The 25,414-nt window shown below is 32.3% G+C and overlaps 3 protein-coding genes across 5 annotated transcripts; 1 reads left to right on the top strand and 2 right to left on the bottom strand.

The window, feature by feature from the left end:
- Window positions 1-3,180: 3,180 nt before the first annotated feature.
- On the bottom strand, window positions 3,181-3,531 carry LOC144839146 (perlucin-like protein). The gene has a single exon (XM_078694459.1). The coding sequence runs from the start codon at window positions 3,529-3,531 to the stop codon at window positions 3,181-3,183; it is 351 nt and encodes a 116-aa protein (XP_078550585.1).
- A 1,309-nt stretch (window positions 3,532-4,840) lies between these two features.
- On the top strand, window positions 4,841-16,150 carry LOC144840136 (uncharacterized). 3 transcript variants are annotated; one of them, XM_078695821.1, is made up of 3 exons: window positions 4,841-4,913; window positions 14,164-14,358; window positions 14,476-16,150. In XM_078695821.1, exons 1-3 carry the CDS (start codon window positions 4,880-4,882, stop codon window positions 14,658-14,660), a joined length of 414 nt encoding a protein of 137 aa, XP_078551947.1. In that variant the 5' UTR covers window positions 4,841-4,879; the 3' UTR covers window positions 14,661-16,150. The 3 variants fall into 3 exon arrangements, with proteins under 3 accessions (XP_078551947.1, XP_078551945.1, XP_078551948.1); XM_078695819.1 differs by having other exon boundaries at window positions 14,464-16,150; XM_078695822.1 differs by lacking the exon at window positions 4,841-4,913 and adding an exon at window positions 7,890-7,932 and having other exon boundaries at window positions 14,464-16,150.
- A 1,568-nt stretch (window positions 16,151-17,718) lies between these two features.
- LOC144839145 (adhesion G-protein coupled receptor D1-like) lies at window positions 17,719-24,821 on the bottom strand. The gene is made up of 15 exons (XM_078694458.1): window positions 24,692-24,821; window positions 22,895-23,149; window positions 22,545-22,787; window positions 21,356-21,457; window positions 20,801-20,885; window positions 20,549-20,669; window positions 20,304-20,368; window positions 19,969-20,080; window positions 19,605-19,708; window positions 19,401-19,506; window positions 18,848-19,068; window positions 18,643-18,709; window positions 18,237-18,340; window positions 17,964-18,132; window positions 17,719-17,793 (listed from the first exon to the last, which is right to left on the bottom strand). Exons 1-15 carry the CDS (start codon window positions 24,819-24,821, stop codon window positions 17,719-17,721), a joined length of 1,959 nt encoding a protein of 652 aa, XP_078550584.1.
- Between the last annotated feature and the right edge of the window lie 593 nt (window positions 24,822-25,414).

The following is a 25,414-nucleotide window of genomic DNA, read 5'->3' as shown; positions in this document are numbered from 1 at the left end:
GATATATGTACGACCAACGGGTAGAAAAATTGTTATTATTATAAATGAAATAAGCGAAAAATAACTCTGTTTCTACTCCAACCACATCAGATATAAATTTCACTGAAATAAGGTACAATAAAATTAGTATGATCTATTTTCGACGACAAACCATTAACATGCGTATAAAATAAAAAACAGCTACTGTATATAGAGAAATGAACAACACCACCAACAACAACACTAACAACAACACCAACAACAACAGGTATGTAACATAATGTTATAGAATAACAAGGCAATATATGGCTGCAGTAGCGTACTTAAGTTATGTGTTTACCGACCAACCGACCGACCGACCGACACAGTGAGCTGTAGAGTCGCGTTGCACGCGAATTAAAATCGATCTATCCAGCTATGAAGAGAAATAATCAACGTCGACAACGACAACACCACCACCAACACCACCACCAAAAACACCACCACCAACAACAACACCACCAACAACAACAGCACCAACAACAACACCACCAACAACAACACCACCAACAACAACACCACCAACAACAACACCACCAACAACAACACCACCAACAATAGGGACTTTTCGTTATAAAGACTGTTCGTCATCAGGGCTTTTTGTCACCACAATGGGACGCAATGGTGTTGCATGATTCATTATTGTTGCGTAAAATATCGTATGGTGGCCAGTCTTTATAATGGAAAGTCTATTGAGGACAATATCACCCTCAACGGCCCATATAAAACCACCATTGGAACTTTGACATTTTTCTTTCGCAAAAGGCCACGTAGCAGATGTATTGGTGACTCTGCAGCTAAAGAAAATTCAGTAACTAAACCAATTACTCCTGATTATCAGTTAATTTGTACAAATAATTATTTTGCACACGTTTACATACATTAAAAGGTCGACTTTATTACGTGATGAACGATTTTTATTTAAACAAACACCACTTTAATAATCCTTAAAATACTCACCTCAGCATGACTGTTTGAGAAAATTACATGTTCCTAAAACTGACTGCAATATACAGTACTGATTTCAAATATAACAATCATGTGTGTATGTGCGCGCGCAAAAGATGGATGGAAAATTCTATTCTGTTGTTATTAGAGAAATGAAATAATGAAAGATCGCAACATAGCCTACCGTTATGGTTTGTTTTTTCTTCTTTTAACTATAAACAGTAATAACGAACACTAGTTATAAGTAATAAAGTTCTTGTGATTTGTCTAGTTTAACAACTTCGTTACCTATTCAAAATAAATAGGGTTCTAATTAAATAATTCTAAAATGTATCTTTATTTTCCCGGCACCCCACGGGTGCTGAGTAATTTAACTGCATGTGTCATGATGTGATTTCAACATTTTTTCTTCAACAAAATCAGCTATTCGGCTGGCAGTGGTATCATTCTGGATTTTCTGGATTAAAACACAAAAGAATATAAGATTATTATAAATGATTACCGGTATTTGACATCAGAAACACAGCAAACATAATTGCGATCCTTACCGTCACAACGCACACACTTTAGAAATAATACCTACCTAGTAATAAGATCCCTATTGCAATTTACCGCCATGTCAGCAACTATCACCATCCATCATCATATCTACAATCGATCCGCAACAACCCAACCAGCCACCTAAGCCTCTTCAATCAACAACACATCCAGGACAACATTAGGTTTAAAATTCAGCGAGTTTGATACGTAGATACGACGAACATTATTTCCTTACCAACTTTGGACTAACACAGCCTCTCTACAATCTAGACTCATCCACCTCTAACATCAGCCCTTGTTAACATCCATTCATATCCTATCCTATCATCACTGCAATTCATCAGCATCCAACCAGCTTAAGGAGACGGGGATGGGTCTTCTAAAAACGTACCTGGTTTGAAGGCGTCGCAGCGTCTTTGATACGCGGATAAACGACGTCACATTGATGCCACCAGATATCGATCTTTGACACTGGGATTGTCTGCTTCTTAATGTTCTTCTTGCTGCTAACAATAAAATCGAGGTTAAATAGAAGCACGTTGAGAGATTAACAACATATTTATATATCAATGTTTTAATATTAAATTGTTAACCACAAGAAATGTAATTATTATCGGTTCGCAAGATATCAAATCGTTAACTGAACTATCAGTCTCTTGATATTGTCAAAAGCAACCTGAACACCTTATATTTGGCAGTACTTTGCAAACCTTCGACGATAATCAAGAAATTGCAGCTCCCTCTATTGTCAGATGGATCCTTAACATCGAACACAAACAGGTGACTTCTCATCTCAAGAACAACAGGAAATACATTTACTGGATTTAGAGAGATTTTCAATGGATGGTCTGAGTTGTCAGTTGTAACAAAAACTATATTAGGTAGTATTTTACTGTACCTTCAACCAATATTGTAAAATTGCAGCTCCCTTTGTTGTTAGAAGCATCCGTAACATTGAACACAAACAGATGACTACCAATCTCAAGAACAGCGGGAAATACATCTACTGGATTTGGAGAGATATCCAATGGTTCGTCTGAGTTTTCAGTTGCATTTACGTCGGTTGAATAGTCAACGATGGCCGTTGGTTTACCAAAATCAGTGACAACAGTCAAATTGTCAGCCGGGCATGTCAGAGCAGGCTTTTCGAAATCTAAACAAATTACAAATAAATCAGAGTTAGGCCGGTAGGCCTGTATGAAAGAAACACATTTTAAACGATTGACTTGGTAAAAATGAGCGGATTTGTCAGACGACAAAAATAGTATTATAATTGTATGAATGTGTGTACTTACACTTTTCACATATAGCTATCCTATATGTGAAACATGATACATCATTCCAAGTACCATTGCTATGTTCTACTATAACAACACAATCTTCACCACCTGTCTTATCGTTTGGTTCATGATTACGCCAATCTAAAGGATCGGATAGTGTTCAATAATAACTAGATGATTTCGCGCTCAAATGTTGACTTTTAGTCCTACATTATAAATGTTAACGTTGAAAAGAAACTTCGTAGTAAGTACTGCTTATTTAGTACTTATCTATCGTTTGTTCTAGATGGATTAACTACAAATAAAATATCTATATATAATTAGGATCCAAATAAAATCTGTTCAAAATTTAACTACAGTATATAACGTTTGAAAATAATATTTTTGTTATATCTTATCTTAATATCTTATTTGACTTTTCTGACGCAAAAATAGGCTTAGGCCTACTTGTATAATTTAAACTGTTTCCTGACAACCACTCAAATTCGCCTTCTGTTTTGATGTCATTGTAGCCAATCCAAGCAGCGTTTGGCGTAGAATCTTCAGCAAAGTCAGCAAGTCGTGCAAGTATCCACGAGTTTTCGTTTTCATTTGCAATTTCTACCAAATCACCATTGAAATTGTGGCATGTATTTCTCATTGAATCCTGTGTACCATATGTATCTGTGATCCAATAGCATTTAGTGGTTTCGTCATTATAGCTCCATCCATTTGGACAACCTGAAAATGGAATATGGCGCTTCATACTTATAATACAATCAACAATTTCCAGACAAAAATCGAAATGAGGACTATTTGAATAATTACAGCCTTGTTGCAAGTCTAGTGACAAAATATGTATTATTTAATACTGAGTAGTAGAAGTTAACCATTCCTCGTTAGGAGACATGTTGGGCAACATACATTTAATAAATAACCATTATTCTAAAACTCACCATCACATATGACGTAATGTGTAAGAACCAACATTAACAGTAATATACGTCCTCTGGGTCTCATTTTCACAACTATACTATTTTAGAAATATCAGATGATGACAATATAACACTGCTATTCAATGGAAATATAATTATACTTAATAAAACGTAACTGACAATTACACTATTATTATTCTCATTAATATCATTTATGAGAGATCTTCTTCTAAAGTTACAATATCCACGCCATATCAGCTCATATCATTCTATTAATTAAATTAGTAAGAATATGATTGCAACAGAAGAACTGATAACACAATTAATACACCATTTAAATTTTACAAAATTCAAATTAGTGCTTCTGTTACAACAATAATTTAATAATATAGTCTAGGAGACACACTCACCGGTGAAATCTAATAGCAAGCATTTTCTCAAATCATTTTGAGAACATTTTAGAATTTTTGTTTAAATGTAAATCACTAAATTATTATATATGCTAATTTAATTTGATTTTGTTTAAATATTATTTTGACCTTTGACCAAGAGACATAAGTAGTACATGTGATGTGAATTTCGTGGGTGTACTCAACATACTAAATAAATGTCTAATTAGTATTAATTATGTGCGTTCTTTTAGTTAAAGTTAATTTAGCACAGGAATGTAATATCCAATTTTAGGGATAATTTGAATGATTCCACATTTCTGGGTCACATATAGACCAACACACCTTTTTTACTTAAATTGATAAATAAGTTAGTTGTGGCGGAGTTGTTATAATTTTTGTCATGGTAACTACACTACAGCGGCTTTGAAAATTCCATGAAATAAGTCAAAATTCCATTAAAGAATTTAGATTTATGTTATCAAAATACTAAAATAGGGTTAGGGTTATACATATTTTCATATTATTATGGTAGAATATTTCACTCAAATTTATAGTAATTTTTATATTACTATTGAACGGCCATTTTGTATTTATTAATGTAAAGTGGTATATCATTTTTATTTATTTTTTTATTTTAACCACGTTATAGTCTGAAATAAAGATATATAAATAGCGCCCCCTAAAAAATTGTACTTTTAAGGAATACCCCTCGTAGCGATTGGTACCGTCCAAACTATGAGAAGACGGAAGACATAACACGAGTGATGCGGCCATTGTGGTTCGACAAATGCTGTACATCGTGTATTATTATTGTCTTGTAGGTATGTAAAGATAACTGGGTTATTTCATAAAGTAAATTGTCAGGAAGTAGAACGGAGATGAGTCTACTTATTTAGAAATTATGTAGGAACGAACGATGAAGCATGAATCTATAAAAACAGTATTTTAAGGGATAAATCAACCGGTATGTTGCCGTAAATGATTATAAAATGTGACAACATAGGTAATGATAAATTATGTCTGGAGAGGAACATCGGGTAAATTACCAGCAGGGTAACAAATACGAGCGATTACTTTATGTGTTGTTATAATTATTGGCACTATACTAGGACAAGTTATAATGTATACGGTACTGAGATAAGCCTATTCTATAGTGTATTTACTGTTCATTGATTCGACTCACATGTGTAAGATGAGTTCCGTTACTGTAATTTGTAGAGGGCGCACTTGTTGTTTATTTTGCTGTCAGGCCTAGATTATAATGCATAGTGTTAGGCATAGACATGGGTATTACAGTACTATTGATGACGTATGGAATAATTATACGGTATTGTTCTATGAGGGAAAGATATTTTTAATCAAGAATGTGTTTGTTAACATGTTGTTTTTGGGTATTAAGAAAAAGAAAGAGAATAATGTAAATTCTGCTAGTGTTAGTAATCTATGGTATGAGGTTTCTACCATATCTACTGTAGTAGTAAGATAGCTGAATAAAAGCATTGTGGTTCGACATCTAATACTGTACATCGTGTATTATTATTGTCTTGTAGGGTGCTGACCTCATGCTGCTGTGACCTTCGATTACTGAACCTAACGCCCTCTAGCTATTAGTGCATATTGGGTGTAACAACCATTTTAATTAATTCTTATTATTTATATGAATGCATTTATATATTTATTTCAGCTTTGACCAGTTTGAATACTGTTTTCTATTTATAAATATATTTATTTGATTATTTCTAAAATCGCTACGTCAACTTTGATTGACACAAATGACGTGAATTTCAAAAGTGATAATACAAATCAGTGGCTGAATATTTGTACCATACTATAAAGCATGGTTTGTGTCCAAAAGTACATCAACTTTCCCACTAAGTCTATAGGAAATAAGAACATATACATTCGTTCGAGAGAGCTATCAATTTTGCACAATTAAGTACTACACTATACAATATAAACTATCTGGTTAAGATTAAATTTAACAGTACAATTCTACATGCCATGAAGCTGGATACATCTGGGACACATTTGGCTGCTATTTAGGTTATATGCATGATATGCATATAACCTCTTGATTCTGTCAGGATCTTTATTTATTTATTTATTTATTTATTTATTTATTTATTTATTTATTCTTTCCTTAGCACTATTTTGTCCGTGAATTATCTTGGCATCAGTTTCATCTAGCTAAGTCAATTTTTCAGAGTATATTCCTTATGGCCAGGAATCGATGTGGTCATGTTTTCACGGTGCGCAATCATAAATTACGCGGTCTACGCGCGATTTAATGAAATCACGTTTGTAATCATATCTTCACAAGCATGAATCACTTTTAAACAAAATTTGGTACTCATAAATTTCAGGTCATATTTCATCATATGGCAATATAATTACGTGCGTAGCGCATATAACGCATGCGCACGCCACGAGTGCGCAGAATTTTGCACGCGCACTGCGCGTTAAACGTTAATGCGCACTCTTTTTGCCCGATTTCTGTTTTACAATCTTTCTTTAATAATATCATCATATTTGATTCACTTTTCAACTCGAAATTGCGTTATACAAGCACGTCAAAAGTGACAGGCTACGCACGTATAAGTTAACAAAATAGTGAAAATATGCTAAATTTTAAAATTAATATATATCGTCAGAATGCTGGGGAACACCTATTTTTTATTTCATTTTCTTGAAGTGTATGTATCATATGTATGATTTATTATCAAATTAAGAGAACAAAAGTTGATTAAGTCATCATTAATTGCATATTGAATTAAAAAAAATTAATTTCGACAATCAAACAAATTTTGACATTTTCTTAGGCCGAAATAACAAACTTAACATTAACTTTCTTTCTGAAGAATTTCATATATTAAAGTTAAAAGTATATAGTTTGACAGTGCATCATTTTTTTAAATTTTTAAAGATGTCATCATAGTAATAAATTATAATTCATTGCGGTATGTAATAATCTATCTGCACCAAAGTGGCTACTGAATAGTAAATACACGGAGGAATCATTCTACATGTTTTAGTAAGTTGCGTATGGCTCGGTGGTCTGTGCTCGTGTCTATAGCATTCAAGGTACCGAGATCGAGCCTCACTTTGGGTAACGAAACGAAATAAGATTTTTTTTTATTATTTGTATTGTTTGTTCAATTTTATTTCTTAGTGTATAGATTATACACATGATTTATAATGAAATCTAGATAAAAAGAAACTTATGTCAAGATTCAAGATTCAAGAAATTTTATTTGTCCATAAAAATGGAAATTCACTTTGCTTGGTAGATTAAAACAACAATATTGCAAACAATTTAAAACGTGCAGTATTATAACAGATTAAAAAACTTATGTCTTTATTATTATGTAACAAATGTGGTTTATGACATTATACGCAGAGGGATCTTTGATCGGATTGCGATACCGGCTATTGTATTTGCGTTAGTAAGATCCTAGCATATATTATAAATAATTAAAGATTCTGAGAAAATCAATCAATCAATATATCTTTTACAAATCAATTATCTTTATTTTAATCAATGCATATAACCTATAATTCGTCATAGTGACGAATTAAATCTAGTTGAATTTATTTTATTATCAGGTCAACTCAACATTCCCTAGATGAGCATTAAACAGTTGATAATTCACATTCCAATAGGATGACCTCTTGTAGAAACCAATGTCATTGGTTGTTTAAGCAATTAACACTGACTGTTTGGGAAGGTGGAGTTTGTATTTATAACAGTTGGCCTTTTTTAAAATCAGCAACTTGTATTTTTAAACAGTGTTTTATAACATTTCTATAGAGTATTGTTTATCAGCTTCTGAAGTGTATCAGGTAAGTAAAGTTATTATTTAGTAGTATTTATCGGATATCCATACAATAACCATTTTAAAGTACCAGGCCTAGGCCTATCAGTACTAGTTTAATGTTAAGACATACTAGACTAGCAAGAAGGTCATGTTGTATTTCAACTCTGGTGGTTCAGCTTACCAATCAAACTACTGCTGCAGTATATGATATTATTTTTTTTCACTGAAAATAAATCTGTGAGTTCTTTATATTCTATTTAACTTTCCTTTTTAGTAGCCTACTTTATCATATTTTTGTCATACTGTATATTCCTTCTACCTACAAGAGAAAATACCCGATTGTCTTGGCGAGCATTCACAGTGGGAGTTGTTGAAAACATTGTACCCATTTTATAATGGACGATTCAAGGCCGATTCCCAATAACAGCCTCATTTTACGAGGGATTGGCAAATTTAGTGATACCAGTGGGCTATAGACTGATTGGTCAAGGAGGTACCGTACTGTATTATATTAGGTTGAAGATAGACTAGAGAGATCCATAAAGAAGTACTGTATTTTAATATTGTTTACGGTAATTGATTCATTATACTGGTTATTACAACTTTCATTATACTGTAATTGTAGAATGTTTGTTAATGTTTAATCACTAAATTGTCCCTGAATTACCACTTAGTAGGCGCAAGTCATCTACTGTTGTCAAACATGTACAGCGGACTGCTGCTGGCTGGGGACGATTATAGGTGATGTTTATAGAAAATGTTTGTAACCCTGTCATGTTTGCTAATAATAATAATAAATATTTATTTGGAACAACACTTTTTTAACAGTGGCACACATGGGTAGATGGTGCGCCCATACAAATTACAAAATTTAATACAAAAACAATGGAAAATAAAAACTAAAACATTTTTCCTATTTGATCATGAACTAAAAACATACAAATTTGACTCAACTCTATTACAAAACTTATTTTAAAACAAAAACTACACTAATACAACAAATAATTTTGCAACAGCAATGGAAAAGAAAACATACATTTTTAAAATAAAACAGTTCAAAGTTGTGATACAATTCATTTCTTAATTTCCAAGCACGGCTTGTTTAAATTTTACAATAACTGTCAAACACAGCATAAATCTCATGAGAGTTATTTTTATGAAATAACGTGCTTCCTATGACATTGAATAGGTCACCAGAAATAAAATTAACCCAAGTATCTATACAATTCATTGTAATAATATTACGTTGAAGTGTTTGAAATTCTTCAATTCTAATACAATGTAACTTACTACAAATAAACAGGAAATGTTTAACATCTTGCAGCTGGGTGCAGTTGGTGGCTAAGATTGTTTATCTTGTTAGCATTACTTTTACTGATTTCTCGGAACATCCTGTATTTTAATTATCTTGTTAATTGATCCTTTTAAGAACTTTCTTTGTTCTGTTTTAATCTTTCCATGTGTTTAATTAATTAATTAATTGGGAGGTCCTAATTAGAAAATTTACCAATCGGTTTGTTTACCCCTCTCTATTTTGCCTGGTAACAAGGATGGACCAATAGAGGTAAACCATTTCTTAGATAATTTGGCTATGATTTCTTTTGTGTTGCCTCTTAATTGCCATCGGACGTGATGGTCACAAATTCATATACGTTTCTGTATAATTATGTTAACGCTGATTACACTTGTCCATTTGATTCAGAGTCATGTTGATAATTTGAAATGTTATGTTAGAGCAACTTTTGTAGATTTTTCCTCTGCATTCAATACATTGCAACCTAGCATTCTAATTAGGAGACTTAGTGATATGAACGTAAATCCTTATCTTATAACATGGATTAGTAGCTTTTTAAGTAATAGAGTACAACATGTGTCAGTATCGGGGACTCTTTCGGATAAACAGATAACTAATGTCGGATCCCCACAAGGTTGTGTTCTCTTGCCGTTATTATATGTTTTGTATACGAATGATTGTAAATCTATTCATCCGAACAATTATTTTTTAAAGTACGCCGACGATACCGTCTTATTAGGTTTAATTGATAAGAATGAAGAGACATTGTATAGAAACTCAGTGAATTCATTTATTACATGGTGTGTAGATAATCGTTTAGTTATTAACGAAAGTAAAACTAAAGAAATGATTTTTGACTTCCGAAATCGTTCTAATCAACCGGATTATGTTCAGGTTAAAATCAATGAAGTTGATATTGATATTGTGTCCAAATATAAATATCTTGGAATGGTAATTGACAACAAGCTTAATTGGGGTGAACATTGTAAAAAGATCATGTCTAAGGGTAACTCTAGATTGTACTTTTTAAGAAAATTAAACTCGTTTAATGTTGACAACACAATATTAGGTCTATTTTATAAGTCAGTAATGGAAAGTGTCTTAGTTTATGGTTGTCTGATATGGTTCAGTAGTTTTAGAAAATCAGACCTAAAGAATGTTCAATGTTTAGTAAATAAGGCGTGCAGAATAACTAAACAGATCATTATATTTGATGATGTTTGTAACGTCAAAATTTATGATAAGGTCATTGCCATAATGAAAGATGAGAGTAATCCGCTCTATAGTGATTTTAAATGGTTGAGATCTGGAAGGCGTTTGAGGGCTACACGTTGTAGAACAAAACGCTTCCTTAATTCTTTTATTCCATACTCAATTAGATATTTTAATAATAATAACCGTAGTTGAGTCGTTGAATTTTGTTGCTATGTAATTTTATTGTATTAACCTTTTAACTTTGAGCAATATTGTATGTCACATGAATTTCCGTATGGACAAATAAAATGAACTATGAACTATTTAGTTTTAGTATATTTATAAGAATGTTGACTCTCTATTTAAGGTGAGTGTATTTAAAAATACTATATTGTTTTTAATGGTGTTTTTAATAATAACCTCTGTCTGTATTTCCAGAAGACACCGGTGGAAGCGATCCGCGATTTAGGCACCTTTAGAATTTTAAATTAATACCGGTTTCTTTTTATTTATATTTATTTTTATATTTTCTATTATTTTTATACTCTGGACGCACCTTCATTCAAGAAGTGTGCCACTGTTTTAAAAGTATTAGGCCCTACTTTTGTTAATGTTATTTTTTTAATATCTTGTACAAAATTTAGTTGAGGGGCATTCCACAGTATTTGGTCCGTGGGTTGAACAATTTAATTTACTGATTTTGATGTAACTCTTGGCCATTTCTCAAAGTAGACACGTTGAAGTTTATTAAATAACATTTTTTTTCTGATATTTATTTTTTAAGTTGAATATTAGATATGAAAAAAACATATTTGACGTTACGGACGGGGCATTTTTAATCCTATTTATTTCATAAACTATGCATCTTATTACTGTTTTATCAACAGATATAGTTACTTTATGTGTCAATAATACATAATCAAGTATTTAACTAAAATGTTGTTGTTTATTAACATTTTTTGCCAGATATAGTTACTCTATGACCCTATTGTACATAGTCAAGCATTTTATAACACTTATTTTGCTAATTAAATTTCATATATACAAAATTCATAATTGTCCCATCTGCGACATTTTAATAGTAGTAGTATGGTGTTTTTTACATTTCAGTTAAAAGTATTGATACCACAATTTAATATTTTGTTTTCTCCTTTTAAAAACTATATACAGTACATTATAAACAAATATTTTGAAACTGTTGGTGAAAATATTATCATATTTCAAAAATATATTGATGAAATTTTTTGTAGGAACGGGACAGATATTTTTTTTATTATTTCACAGTAAGCTCCAATTGTTCATAATCAAGTATTTTATTTAAAAAATGGTTTATTAATTTCATACTTGCATTTCAAAATGTATAATTACTGTTATATATTGTGCTCTGTGAATGAATGATAACACTAAGTATTTCATTAAGAAATCAGACCATGTGCTGATGTTCAGCCATCTTGTAGAACTTTATTCGTCTCTAATCCAGTCGTTAAAATACTAGAGGGTGAGCTCACTCCCCCTCTAGGAAGTGTAGACGATGGTTCTCGGAATGATAATGACTCGGGTAAAAAGTTTTAGAAGGACATTCTGGCCTGGACGATTTCGATCGGTTACCATTATTGAAATGCTTTTAATATTGGTAAAACTAAATCTACTCACTCACAGTGTCTTAGATGATTAATAGCGTTTTACGTATAGTGTTTATTGTAGATATGAAAAGTGGTAAAAAAGAATAACAAATGCTTGGTAAATTGTAGATAACAGTCCGATGAAATCTACGCAAAAATAGTATAATTGTGTTATAAATATAATACAATATTATGTGTATAAATGTTGATAGGCGTTAATAAGATGGTATTTGGATATGGGGGGAGAGGGGGGGGGGGGGGGGTGGCGATAATTATTTTAATTGATGTTTTATTGGGGAGGTGTTCCGGGCGTTTATTCAAATAAATACCATCCTAATCGGTATAATTAATACATTATTCCGCGACACAGTGAGCCGTTTTGGCCTAAAAAGGAAGACGTTTTAGACGGCTTGCAATATGGGCAGAAATATCCAGGGTCCTGACGGGACACAACTCGGCTATCGGGTTTTCATTCGATTTCAAACAAAAGCTCTTATCATTAATTCTCTCGATGTAATTTTATATAATTATAATATAATAATAATACTCCTATGTTTTATGAATATATTTAATTTGATCTTTATGTACTACAGTAGGCCTACTATACCTTCACACGCGCGGTCCGAAAAAAACAAAAAATCAAAATGGCTATCGCCACCAATCACCAACGGCCAACTTAGTTGAAATAGGGAGTTGTTTTATAACTCCCTCTGGTTGAAACCAACCATGGAGGACCTTGCAAGGTGATTGACACAAAACTAATGTTATAAAATCTACGTTTCGCGGTACATCTGAGATAGATAAGGTAGGTATCCAAGGCGGAGATTAGTACCGAAGTTTTCCATTGTGCTCGTCTATGTCAGAATTAACCATAATTTATATATAGATGAATATATTACAGTTACTTCTGAGACATTTCGATTGGGAGTTTTTCCTCACTTGTGTTTATTGGAGTAATGGCTACCAAATTGTTATTCAATTCTTAATTTACAACTCCAAAGGATATTAAATTTCAATAGATTTAAAGTTTTTTTTTTTCAAAATTTATTGAATGTTACGGATGGGATATTTTTGTTATGGATGGGATGGCATTATTTTAAGAATTAAAAAGTGTTTTTGTACTGTAGGCTGGTTAGTACTGTACAAAGGTGTTGACTGTTGTTTATTAATCACAAAACATTGTGGTCTGTATTTAAAATAACATTCCACAAAAGAACAATACCCAAATTCAAAACAACATGACCAGCATGAATGAGAGTATTGGGTGTGGTCATCGCTTTGTAGATTTCATTCTTTATGAATTTGAAACCAATAACATTTATAAAGGTTTATAAATCAGATACTAAATAATTAAAATTGAATTTTCATAGAAATAGGCCTACAGTAATACTAAATCCAAGCAAGGATAGAAAAAAAATTTCAGATGCAATTTGGATCCACCAACAAATTCAGACGTCAAACGCCAACGTCAATTTTTAGTCGCGTGGACGCGACTCTATAGTTCACTATGTCGGTCGGTCGGTCGGTAGGTCGGTCGGTCGGTCTGGTATCACTATGCATTTTAGCACGCGACTTATGGCTGTTGGCCTTGTTAAAGATTCTCCTTAAATGTGTTAATAGCTTGAAGTCTTGTGTAATTATGCGAAGCATAACTTTTAAGTTAGTGTAAATAAATATTTTGATAACATTTAACAATATTGCTTCGCTTTTTAACTCTCGAATTAATTTTATAAATATTATTTCATATTTATGAATTTTAATATCTTCACTTGACATAAACTTTTAAACAGTGTTTCAAAGGTTGAATTAAATTTTGATTTGTAAATAAAAGATTACATTGATGTAAAATACTTATTTTTAAATTTTTTTAATAGCAAGATTATACATTTTTTTAACCTGGACAAAAGTGTCCCGTCCGCGACGTTAGAAATGTCCCGTCCGTAACGACATATTTATTCATATTTATTAATAAATTTGCAGTTAAAATTTACTATCTGAACAAACAAACTATTATGGCAACATAATAATACAAAACAAATTTTAAAATCTCTTTTAAATGAGGAGAAATATTACAATACGTAAACCTTCTTAAAATGGGTTGATTATTTTGTAAGGTAAATTTACCCTTTTTCTTCTTTTTATTTAGTTTTTCTTCAAACAAACAAAATGCCCCGGAGGACAAAGAGTGGAAAAATCAATGCACAGCAGGTTCGAAATTATTTAGATAAGAAAGATGATGAACAGCAGACAAATATGCACCTTTCTAGATGTGAAGTACAGGAAAATAGTACTGCAGAGAAACCAACAATTGACCAAACAAGTCACAAGCCAGTTGATGCAGGTAATAAAAATAAAGCAATAGGTACAGCCGGTACATGTACGGTAATGGCTAGCACTGATAATTTCCAAACTGATGTTGATGAATGTTCTGATCATAATGATTTAGATGATTTTTCAGGTAATACCTGTAACTTGCATGGTGAACCACGAACATTTCAAGCTGATTTAGCCGCCTGGGCTGTGGAGTTTAGTGTGCCAATTCCAGCACTTGGTGATTTATTACAAATTATTAAAACCTGTACCAATAAGTATCCAAACCTTCCAACTGATCCAGAAACATTGCTTCGAGCTGTACCTAAGTAAGAGATATGTATGGAGGTTCGTAACATCATCTTGGACTACAATCTTCTTTTATTCTAAGAAACATTAAAGCCGATTTTCCACTAGGGCAAATTTGTTCAAGCGAATCGAAAGCGTCATATTATACGTAGAGAGGGAATTAGAAGATGGAAACATGAACACGCATGCGTATAAGCTGGCGCTTTTGATTCGCGCGAACAAAATCGCCTAGTGGAAAGGTGACACTTTTACTGATCAATGTGGATGACTTGCTAGTATACAACAGTGAAATCAACCATTCAATGTTGGCTGCATGATATTTGTTGGTTTACACAATAAAAAAACATTTATAATTGCGTTGTTTTTGGTGCATAAAAAACCACATCGTTGAATAATGAGTTTGCTAAGTCTGGAAGGAGGGCATCATATTTCCCAATAAGAAAACATAAAATATAATTAATATGTAAAAACGCTACATTGCTTTACAGTACTTGAACAATATATTCCATTCATAAAAAAACACATGTCACCCTATAGACGTTGCGTAAACAGTTTAATCTTATAATTACCTTCAACATTAATTAATGAAGCTACTGTAATATACATAAATATTTATAAAGGCTGGTTTCCACAACACAAGTTATTGTAATCAACCACAAGAGGCGAATCATCAAAGAAGTCAATTTTTGTGCGTTACATGTAAAATACTTCATTGCGTCCTGGTGGGAACCAAGCTGAAACTATTCAGTTTATTCCCCAGACAAGAAGTTTAATATTATATGATATTTCAAAAGAATGTTTTTAAGTTTTTCCTTGTAGTTAGAAGTTGAAAATTGAATTTTAGTGATGTTCAAGTTTGTTAACCAGGTAATTAGGCCTATTTGTAATTAACATAGTATTTCCTGTAAACATTGATTGTTTTTAGACTTAGAAACTTAGACATAGTCATATAGGACACAAAAACAGCTTTTTTTTGCTTGACCGATTAGTAAAATTAAGTAGGGTTATTATCAATTTTATTGCAAAGGTTTATATTTAAACTAAACACTGGGCATGTTATTCCCGAAGCGACCCATTGTTTTATCAGACAACTAAAACCTATATATTTCTCGGAAGTTTAAACATGCAACTATCTCACGTCTTGTAACCGACTATTTTAGCCAATAAACACATTGCTAACTTACATAAGAGTTTTATTCATCTAAAAATACACACAATGTATCCCATTCACCTGTTTTAGTTATTGAGAAACTCTGCATAGCAATTAATGTTATACTATTTTACTTAGTAATACTGATTTCACCCCTAAATGAAAAATTCAAACTCAAAGCCACTGTAAACAAATTGTAATTAGATGTCATTTTAGAACTTATCTTATACTAATGTGTTTGTTTTGTTATGTGCTGCGTTTTATTATTATAGAAGAAGATAAAATGTATGTATGTAATGAAAATGTACCATACAGTATTCATTTTTATTCTCTCTGTATTTTTGTTTAATGTTTAAAACGAAATCTAACAACAGTACACTGAGCTTGCCTTTCCTAGATAGGAACTCGTAACAGTCCTATGATCTCAAGTCTGGCTGCGACAAATACCAACAGTACTGTACTATGTACTGTGAAGGGGCGTGAAACTGATCGTGTCGCAGCCATAAATAAACCCTTTGATCTCCGGAGCTCAACAACACAACAAGTGTATACTTGAAATCAACGATCGCCTGTTACAAGAAAATATTGTATAGCGCGCTATTGACGGGATTCGGGCGGACAAAATAGTACTTATATCATGATTTCCTAGATAACCTACTATGATACCTTTTGATACAGTCAATTAACTCAAAGTATTGTCTACGTGCAAATCCAAATTTGATTGCTTAATTAATGAAATGCTTTGGATAAAAAGAGTCTCTTGACAAACAAAAATCAATTAAAGCCAAATATGTCTTTGTAACTAATTGTTTAGCCATTTTTTATCACCATTTGATGCTTTGTATTTTGCGTAGTTTGCGTAGTAAATTTTACTCATTTGTTTTTGAGAATGGTTCCATGATGGTTCCGAAACGTCGATCTTTTTGACATTTCAATTTTATTTTAAAATTTTATTTTCATAATTAGTAATAAGATTAAATTGACATTAACCTATGACACATTAGTTGTAATGGTTCTACTTGTACTGATTATTTTGCCATTAAACATAATAAATTTATTCAATAAATACATTGACCGTAAATAGACCACCTTGACAATTTAAAATTAGATTTACCAAATGTGTTTCTGACATTATAATAATTCTAACATTCTAACGAGTGAGATATGATATCTCTCGGTGCAGAGTGCCAATATAAGTACGTCAAGGTCAATTTACACCGACGAGCGGTAACGGTAAAGGTAAGCGGAACCGCGTAGCTTGTCCCATTCACACAGCGCGCGGAATTCGCGAGCGGTGTTGTAGAAAGTAGGTGTGCTTGTAGGCCTCGGAGGCTAGTGCTTGTTGCAGACACCGATGGCCGGGACTAGACGTGTTATGACTGGCTGTCATTAGGCCTAGGCCTGCTTTTGGATGGACTTAATAACGTCCCAAATGTATCTTTTCTTTACACTATCAGTCACGTCGTAGTTGTTTGTATTTCTGAATAATAAAGAAGTTCAGAAACTAGGCTAGGCCTACTAGGTTTACTGTCATCTTAGACTCGATGGACTCACGGAAAAAAGTTGTTGATAGCTGACGTCACATCAATCATGTCGTTGATTGGCCAGAGTCCACAATTACCGCGCAGTGTTTTCACAAAATCCTCTCAACCGCCCGTCCGCTCCGCATTCTGTGTAAATGGTCACGTAAATAACATAGATTCTATTTTTGCGTTTTTCGCCGCTTACCGTTCACGTTCGTTTGTGTAAATTGGCTTTAGATAGAGATATCGGGGACTTTATCTAGGCTACAATATACATATTTCAGAATGAATCTATGAACTACAATAATATGTGTAGGTGAATATTATTGTCAATCCAATTAAGCCTAGGTGACAGACTTTTGCGAACAGTGCATTAGCTTTGAAAAATTCAGCGAACGCTTTCAAGAAATCAAGTAATTTGTGTTGTCACCGTTGACGTAGTAATTCGGTTCTTCTTAAACCTCTTCTTAAAACATTCGTTTGTCTATAAAACGACACAAAATAACAATTATTATTATGATATACAGGTGCAATGCATATTATCGTACTTTAGGTTGTTATGTTTGTTTGTCTTGTGCCACCTATTTAGCCTATTGTATGACGGTATGTTTTAATCTTACTGTAGACCTTAACAACAATAATGATAAAAAATACCTCGTTATCAAGTAGACAGTAGATGACGAATATAAATATGCCTTGGCATCCGTTCAACACGTTGAATATATAATCAATAAATGTTGTATCAGAACTGACAGCGAATGGTCCAATGAGCCACGTGGTACCCATTAAAGGTAGAAGCATTGCAGTTCCTTTGGCTGCTTTCCTGTACATTTTAATAAGACTTGTAATTAATTGAAATTCTAACGTATATCTAACGAACAATATTCTATAAAGTTGATACAATGTAATTTCAAAATGTTGTCAAACCTAAGCTGTTTAAATGTTGTTTTCTCTCCTGTTGATTTTCCTACCATATGACCAGATCTTTTGTAGATTGTCAAGACAACGTAGATCAAAATAGCTGTATTAATCTGAAAAAGATCGATATTGTTATTGTACAGTTGATTTTGAATTTGAGGTTTAGATTTCATAATAAGCAATTAAAAAATAATTTCATAAACAGCAACATTAGAGTATAGGCAAACTTGTTTTTGTATTGACCACGAAAGAATTGCGATTAGTATCGATTTTTTGGTTATTGCACATAACCAAACGAAACGGCTTAAAAACTTATTCGAAGGAAGGTGTGATCTCAACAAATTATATTTTATCTCCAGTCATCTTTCTCCCTCGCTATTTCTTCATACATACATTTAACATTAATTGGTCTTACCAAAGTAATACATGCTGCGGGTGCTACAAACATCCATATCATGCCTGTTTCTGGACTGAGCCAACATCTAGAATAACAAAAATACATAATTGAAATAACACTAAGCTAGTCTAAAAATCGTACTAGAAATAGAATAACTTCAGTGATGCATTGGACATTACTACCTAATTACTGACATCTATACCGTAATAAAAATAAAACTTACAGGTTATCGACATTAAACTTAGAAGCAAATGCTCCAACAGAAATCGCTACGATCACGAAGGAAACTCCATAACAAAATATGAAATAATACCGAAGTAGGTAGAAGTTGGCGTTACTTGACATAGAAAGCTTAGACAGTAAGTATACTGCTTCTGCGCACATCCAAGTAAATGTATTAAGTGATGTGAAATGAAGAAGAATACTTATGCATTTACATACAATCTGAAAAACATTATTTAAATGAAACATGTTGGTTTAGTTTAAATGAACAATTTTATTTAAAAAGAATGTTTCTTACAAGAAAACATCTGAAATGCTCTATTTGGTTACGTCGTGGTTCATGTAATGTGCATGGGCCGTTCACGGGGGCTGAAGTGCCTATTATATTATTATCATCAGACTTTTTCAGAGAATCTCTTCTTGTAGACGTACATTAGGGTGTGCGCATACCCACTCCGATGTTACAAATTCCCATTTTTTGGCCTTCGTAAGTAATAATTTTGTATAATTTAAACGAATAAACGAAATGCAACCAAAATAAAAAAACAACTTACCTCATTTTCTGTTTTGTCGATTCCAAATAAGAACAGGGATTGCATTATAATCATATTAATCACCAAGTTCTTATGAATTGAATTGCGCACAGATTTCCACAAATCTCTAATAATTAAATGTCAAATTATTAAGTTCGTTTACGAATATACTACGTTGTTAAAATTTGACTAACGCATTATAAATATAATACAATCTAAACTTACGGAAACGAGAAGTAAATGAAGAGCGTCGTCATCAAAGCGATAACTGATAGTGATACACACACTGTTGACATTAAACTTAGAGTTTCACTGTTTTCAACAGAAACCTTTATGAATAAATATTTTATCATTAGGATATAACATTACATTATGAATTTGGACATCTACAACATTATAAGATTATTAGATACATTTTAAGGTAAACTTAGCGTAGGCTATATTATTGTGTTATAAGGTTTACTTTCTGCAAATATGTAATCTATGCAATCGTATGGTGGTTAGGAATTTGTGATACACACTTCTTGAGTTTTAAAATGTGATTTGGACGGAAGCACAATAAATATTTTCCATTATTTTGCTAACTTACGTTGTCTGTTGTAACTTTCATTAACACGCTAAAACTCGTTAGATGTTCAGAATAACACGACACTTTATCCTGAGAATACGATGTGGTTATCATACCGGTATCACTCCAAGTACTGTACAAGGACAATACCAGAAGGTAGCATTGGTGAGTCACGATAAAAATGTATAGGAAAGAAAAGATTATAAACACTGAAGAATAAAACATTTTCATGTGTTCGATTCTAGAAAATGGAAAGTAATTGAAGTAGAACACGCAGTAAGACATCGTCAGGCAACACAAAACTGTGTACGGAATTACACGAGAATATATTGAAAATATACTATAACAGAACTTACCTTCGTGTTTCATCGTAGAACACGCAAAACATCTCCCATTCATCCTTGTTAGTCATTGAGGAACTCTAAAAGAAGATTAATTTAACTACTCATTAAAGAACCCAGTAAAACAGTAGAGGGTTACCCCGGTGTACTAGTACACATACAGCCACTGATCATAACTGGGCCCTCTCTTGAAGAGCAGTCTTTGACTGAAGAGGTTGCCCAGTATAAATAAATAAGAAATTCAAAGTTATTGTATTTACAATTTTCTTGGTCACGGTGAATTCTATTTTCGCTTCCAAAGGCATTTGGTCATTGAAATCGTAAACGCTACAGGAAAATACCATTCCGTTGAAATATCTAAATGCAATGTTTGCATTAGATCTGATGGAAAGAAATGCAGAAAAGTAAGATATAGGATTTGTTTTAAAGAGTAAAGTAAACATTATTCTCATTTATGAATCATTTTTTTAATCCACATATTTAATAACACTTTATATAAAGAAATAGCTTACAAATTAGAAATATCAACACTTTCATTTACAGCTTCATTCTCGCCCATTGTGTTGTTACTGTAAGATGCTATAATTAGCATATCACCTTGAAGAAAAATAAATTAAAATTACAATAAATAATTACCAAAATAAAATAGCGAATCTATATTTTAGTCATAAAAAGAACATAATACAAAATATAGAGAAAAGAAGAATGAATATGTTTTATCTATTTCAGAAATTGGCCAAGAAGTGCTATAAGCCGTATGATTAACAATTATTACCAAAATACAAGAAGAATGAATGTATGAAGTGTCATTAACAAATAACATATAGAAATAAATTGAATAGAGAAAAGAAAAATGAGTTTCGTCTGATTAGCAGCATCAAAGCATTTGGCCTTTTTTCGGTTGTTGTATTGTGTCGTTATGTTACTTTAATTTAAATTCAAATTACTATGCTATTCATAGTCCTATCATATTGAACTATTGTAATTGTAAGAATGGCACGATCACCATATTTGGACAAAGTGTCCAATAGACATAAATAGATAGCAAGTGATAAGTCTAATCAAACCTGTATTTTCAGCTTGAATCTTCAGATCAAAATCCAGCTGATTATCGTCATGTTCCAGACTGCTATTAACGAATTTCTCGCTCTCTATCACTACTAATCCAACTGCAAAAAAAACATAAACATATTATCATGTCTTATTCTAACAACACTACAAGACACTTTTGAACCTGATTGAATATTTATTTAGTTTTGATCACTGCTAATGACTCTAGTTTCAAACAGTGGTTTAATTTGTCTATACACTTTTTAGGAAGCTCCAATTGGAAGCTCAAATACATAAGAACTTGCCATATGTTTCTTCCACATACACTTTCCGCTCCATTGATTGCAAGTTCGATATATCGGATAAAACATCTTGTTCAAACTCGTGGAATCCAGTTACTAATAAGTCCATTGTCTAAAAATAATTAAGCATGCTGTAAATACTAACTAACAAATCAACTAACTAAACTTTTAATGATCTACCAGGGAAGAATTAATTTGCAATTTAATTTAACTCTTCTCTGGATTTACAAACAAACTTATCCTTATATGAAGATTACGCATGCATATTTTGGAATTAATTTGTTGTAATTGTTATTAATTATTGTGTTCCTAAACACAAACTATTTATTAAGTAACCTCAACGTGTTAGAAGAGAAAGGAATGAAATAAAATAAAATAACATTAAGCAAAATTAGTATGTTGTAAAAAAACTATAATCATCCTACCATTTCTGTTTGAAGAATCCACATCGAAGCAAACAAAATAATAATAATGGTAAGCTTATTAAGTAGGTTATACGTTGGTATTTGTATCAAACAACATAGCTACAGTTTACGGTTAATAAAAAGGAAAAATCTGAAAACATGTGCTGGGGAAACATTTTAAAGATGATCAAAAGAGACGCAAGGTTAATTACAATCTTTGGTAATATTACCGTTGTCAACACACTTACTGAAGACAAGCTACTTTTATTTTAATAACTGTTTTGCACCGAACCCCAGTCAATATTTATTTTACGGTCATGAAATGGAACAAACTTTTGTTGAAGTCACTATTTGTGATACATTCTGGGATATAAGCAACTGCTCTTTATCAGACGTCTTGTGTAGGCCTATTTAAAAGGACATCCAAAGATTACCAAGAAGTAAGTAAGTGGTATGTGTTTTCCATTATTTTGTAGATCTAAAACTTGAAATTAACTTACGTTCAACGTTTATTGTAAACGAACAACTGTTTGAATTGTTGGATGAGTCTGTAACTGTAAACGTATATACATATACTCCTATTCCAATATTAGATGGGAATATTGCATTAGGAACTGGTGATACAATAAAGTCGTTTGAGTTGTCATTTGCAGTTATATCGGTGGAGTAGTCAACTGATATGGAGACTGTGGTCGTTTCTATGGTAACATTTGCAGGGCATTCCACTGTAGGGGATTCCGTATCTGTCAAACAATTAACAACATTATGGACATTTCAAAGTGCGTAGTCAGTATACCTGCACATTTCAAATGGTAGAGACTGTCGTAATAAGTAACTGTATTTTACAAACCTTCAACCAATATTGTAAAATCACAGGTCGCTCTATTGTTATAAGCATCTGTAAAATTGAACGCAAACATGTGACTTCCAATCGCAAGAACTGCGGGAAATACATCTACTGGATTTGGAGAGATTTCCAATGGTTCGTCTGAGTTGTCCGTTGCATTAATATCGGCTGAATAGTCAACGGTGGCCTTGGAGTTATTGAAGTCAGTGACTGCAGTCAAATTGGCAGAAGGACAGGTCGAAACAGGCTTTTCGGTATCTAAGAAATATTGTTCGGTTTAAATACACATACATCCATTATAATACAAGCACAAATCTAAATGAAAAATTATGTCATTTTTTAAAGCAAAAAAGTATTTCTTGTATGAAAAAACAATTATTTGAACCGTGTTTGCTTATGGTTTTCATAAAACTAGTAAAACTAGAAAACAGTGTCAGTCAAATACTTAACCTAATGTACTATGTAACAGTTATACTTATGGAACGCTGATAATAATCAGCTTGTCAACCATTTTACCATTGGGGCTTTCAATAACGGAATAACAGTGCATTACCGTAATAAGCTAGACACGACCAAAACAATTCTTACTGTTCAGCTCTCATCTTATACTAATAGTTTAGGTACTTTTTTGAAAATGGAGGTCTGTGAATTACTGCAATATTGCATTCACTAAAGCTCTGTGTACACTATTAAATTAGTTTGACAAAAAGAGTGTGATGTACCCTAATATGTTAGTGATATGCCCAAATATGGTAGTGATATATCATCATTGTTTTGTCAAACTACTGTAGTCTAGTGTAGACAGAGTTTAACATACTGTTTTGAGTTCTATGTTCTAAGTCTATACACAATTTTCTATTTCCAATATAAATAATACGAATGGGTGTCACAGTAAAAAGCTAATTTATCAATAAGACATTGTAGGTTAAAAACAGTATCACTACCTAAAAAGAGGTCATCGGCATAGAGTAAATGATTAATATATAAATTATACAGTATATCACCAATTTGAATTTTACTTCTTGAACTAGTAAGATTTAGAGACTCACTTGAAAAGATATTAAAACTAGAGTAGTGATCCTTGCTGGATACCAATATTACAGCGAAATATGTTGCTAGTTACATTATTAATTGCTGACATGATCATTTAGAGTACATTGAAATAATATTGTTAACAATATACTGTTATCGATAAAAATAACAGATATTAATAAAAAACACATATCCAATAAGCCATTCAATTTGATACATGGGAATGTAGGTAAAATATTAAAGAACCGCGAGTTCTTAGATTATTGTTTGCATTATTCGTATTCTAAAAAGGGCATTTGCAGAGGGTATTTGCAATTGTTCAGCAGTCAGAAACTTCAACAAATATATTTAAAAAGTGACTGTAATAATGTATGTAGAAATTATTCTCTACTTTTAACACGTACACTAAAATACGTCTATATATCTTTTACCGTAGGCCTACTGTATTAATATAGTCTAGGTTCCCGGGCGGAGTTTTGACTTAATATTAGTAAGAAGATAAATATTTTGGCACATAATTATGGTGTTTCATACGTATACTACTTGAGCTCGAAACAGGCCCGATTTCAGGTTCAGACAAACATCGAAATAACTTCAGACTTGGGGCAAATCTATGTATTAACAGTTTATGATTTTAAAAAATGATATGCATATATGGGGATAAACTTTAGAAAACATAACAAATCCGTGTCTCTTTTATATTAATCTAAATTAAACACATTTGGAAAAAAAATCAATAATATCCTAACAAAAATTATTAACACTGACCTTTGACATTGATTTCAAAAGAACAATTGGCAATGTTTTCAAATGCATCCGCATAGTTAAACTTGAACTCATGTTTTCCAACGGTGAGTTTTACGGGATATACTTCAGAAGGAATCGGTGAAATTTCCATTCCGTCTATCATTAGTACGCTTCCATTTACATATACCGAATCGGAGTAGTCAACAGATGCAGATGGGTATCCAACGTCAGTATGTACGGTATTGTCAGATGGACAAATCAATACAGGCGTGTGAAGATGACTTGCTGTAGTGAGATAACAGTGCGTTTGTATTAAACTTACTAGTGTGTAACACAAAATATAATAAAGTAATTACATTATCCACATACTTTCTTCTTATACATATACCTGCGCTCAGGGGTGAAGAAGGACCATGAATAGGCGCATGAATAATTGCACAATCGTTGTTATACGGAATATAAGCTACTCAAGTAGAAATGTTTTGCACCGAACCTCGAAAGGACAGTAATGCCCCACTAATTTGAAATCGCAGCTAAGACGGTAAATAATATATTAATTCATTCCTTCAAAAAAGGTTCAGAAAATGGAATAAACTGACACAAGAAGTTATTGAAGCCACAATTTGAGATCAATTCAAGAAGATTATTTCAAATAATAATCCATGGCCTCCTTCTAGACCTCTTTGTCAGAAGTGTTAAGTATTAGGAGGATAACCACGAAGTACCAGGTAAATAGTATTTGTA

Source organism: Antedon bifida, chromosome 4 (assembly GCF_963402885.1).
Source record: "Antedon bifida chromosome 4, ecAntBifi1.1, whole genome shotgun sequence".
NCBI lineage: Eukaryota > Metazoa > Echinodermata > Crinoidea > Comatulida > Antedonidae > Antedon > Antedon bifida.
Note: the sequence above shows the minus strand (reverse complement) of the source record. Positions and strands in the feature narration are given on the sequence as shown.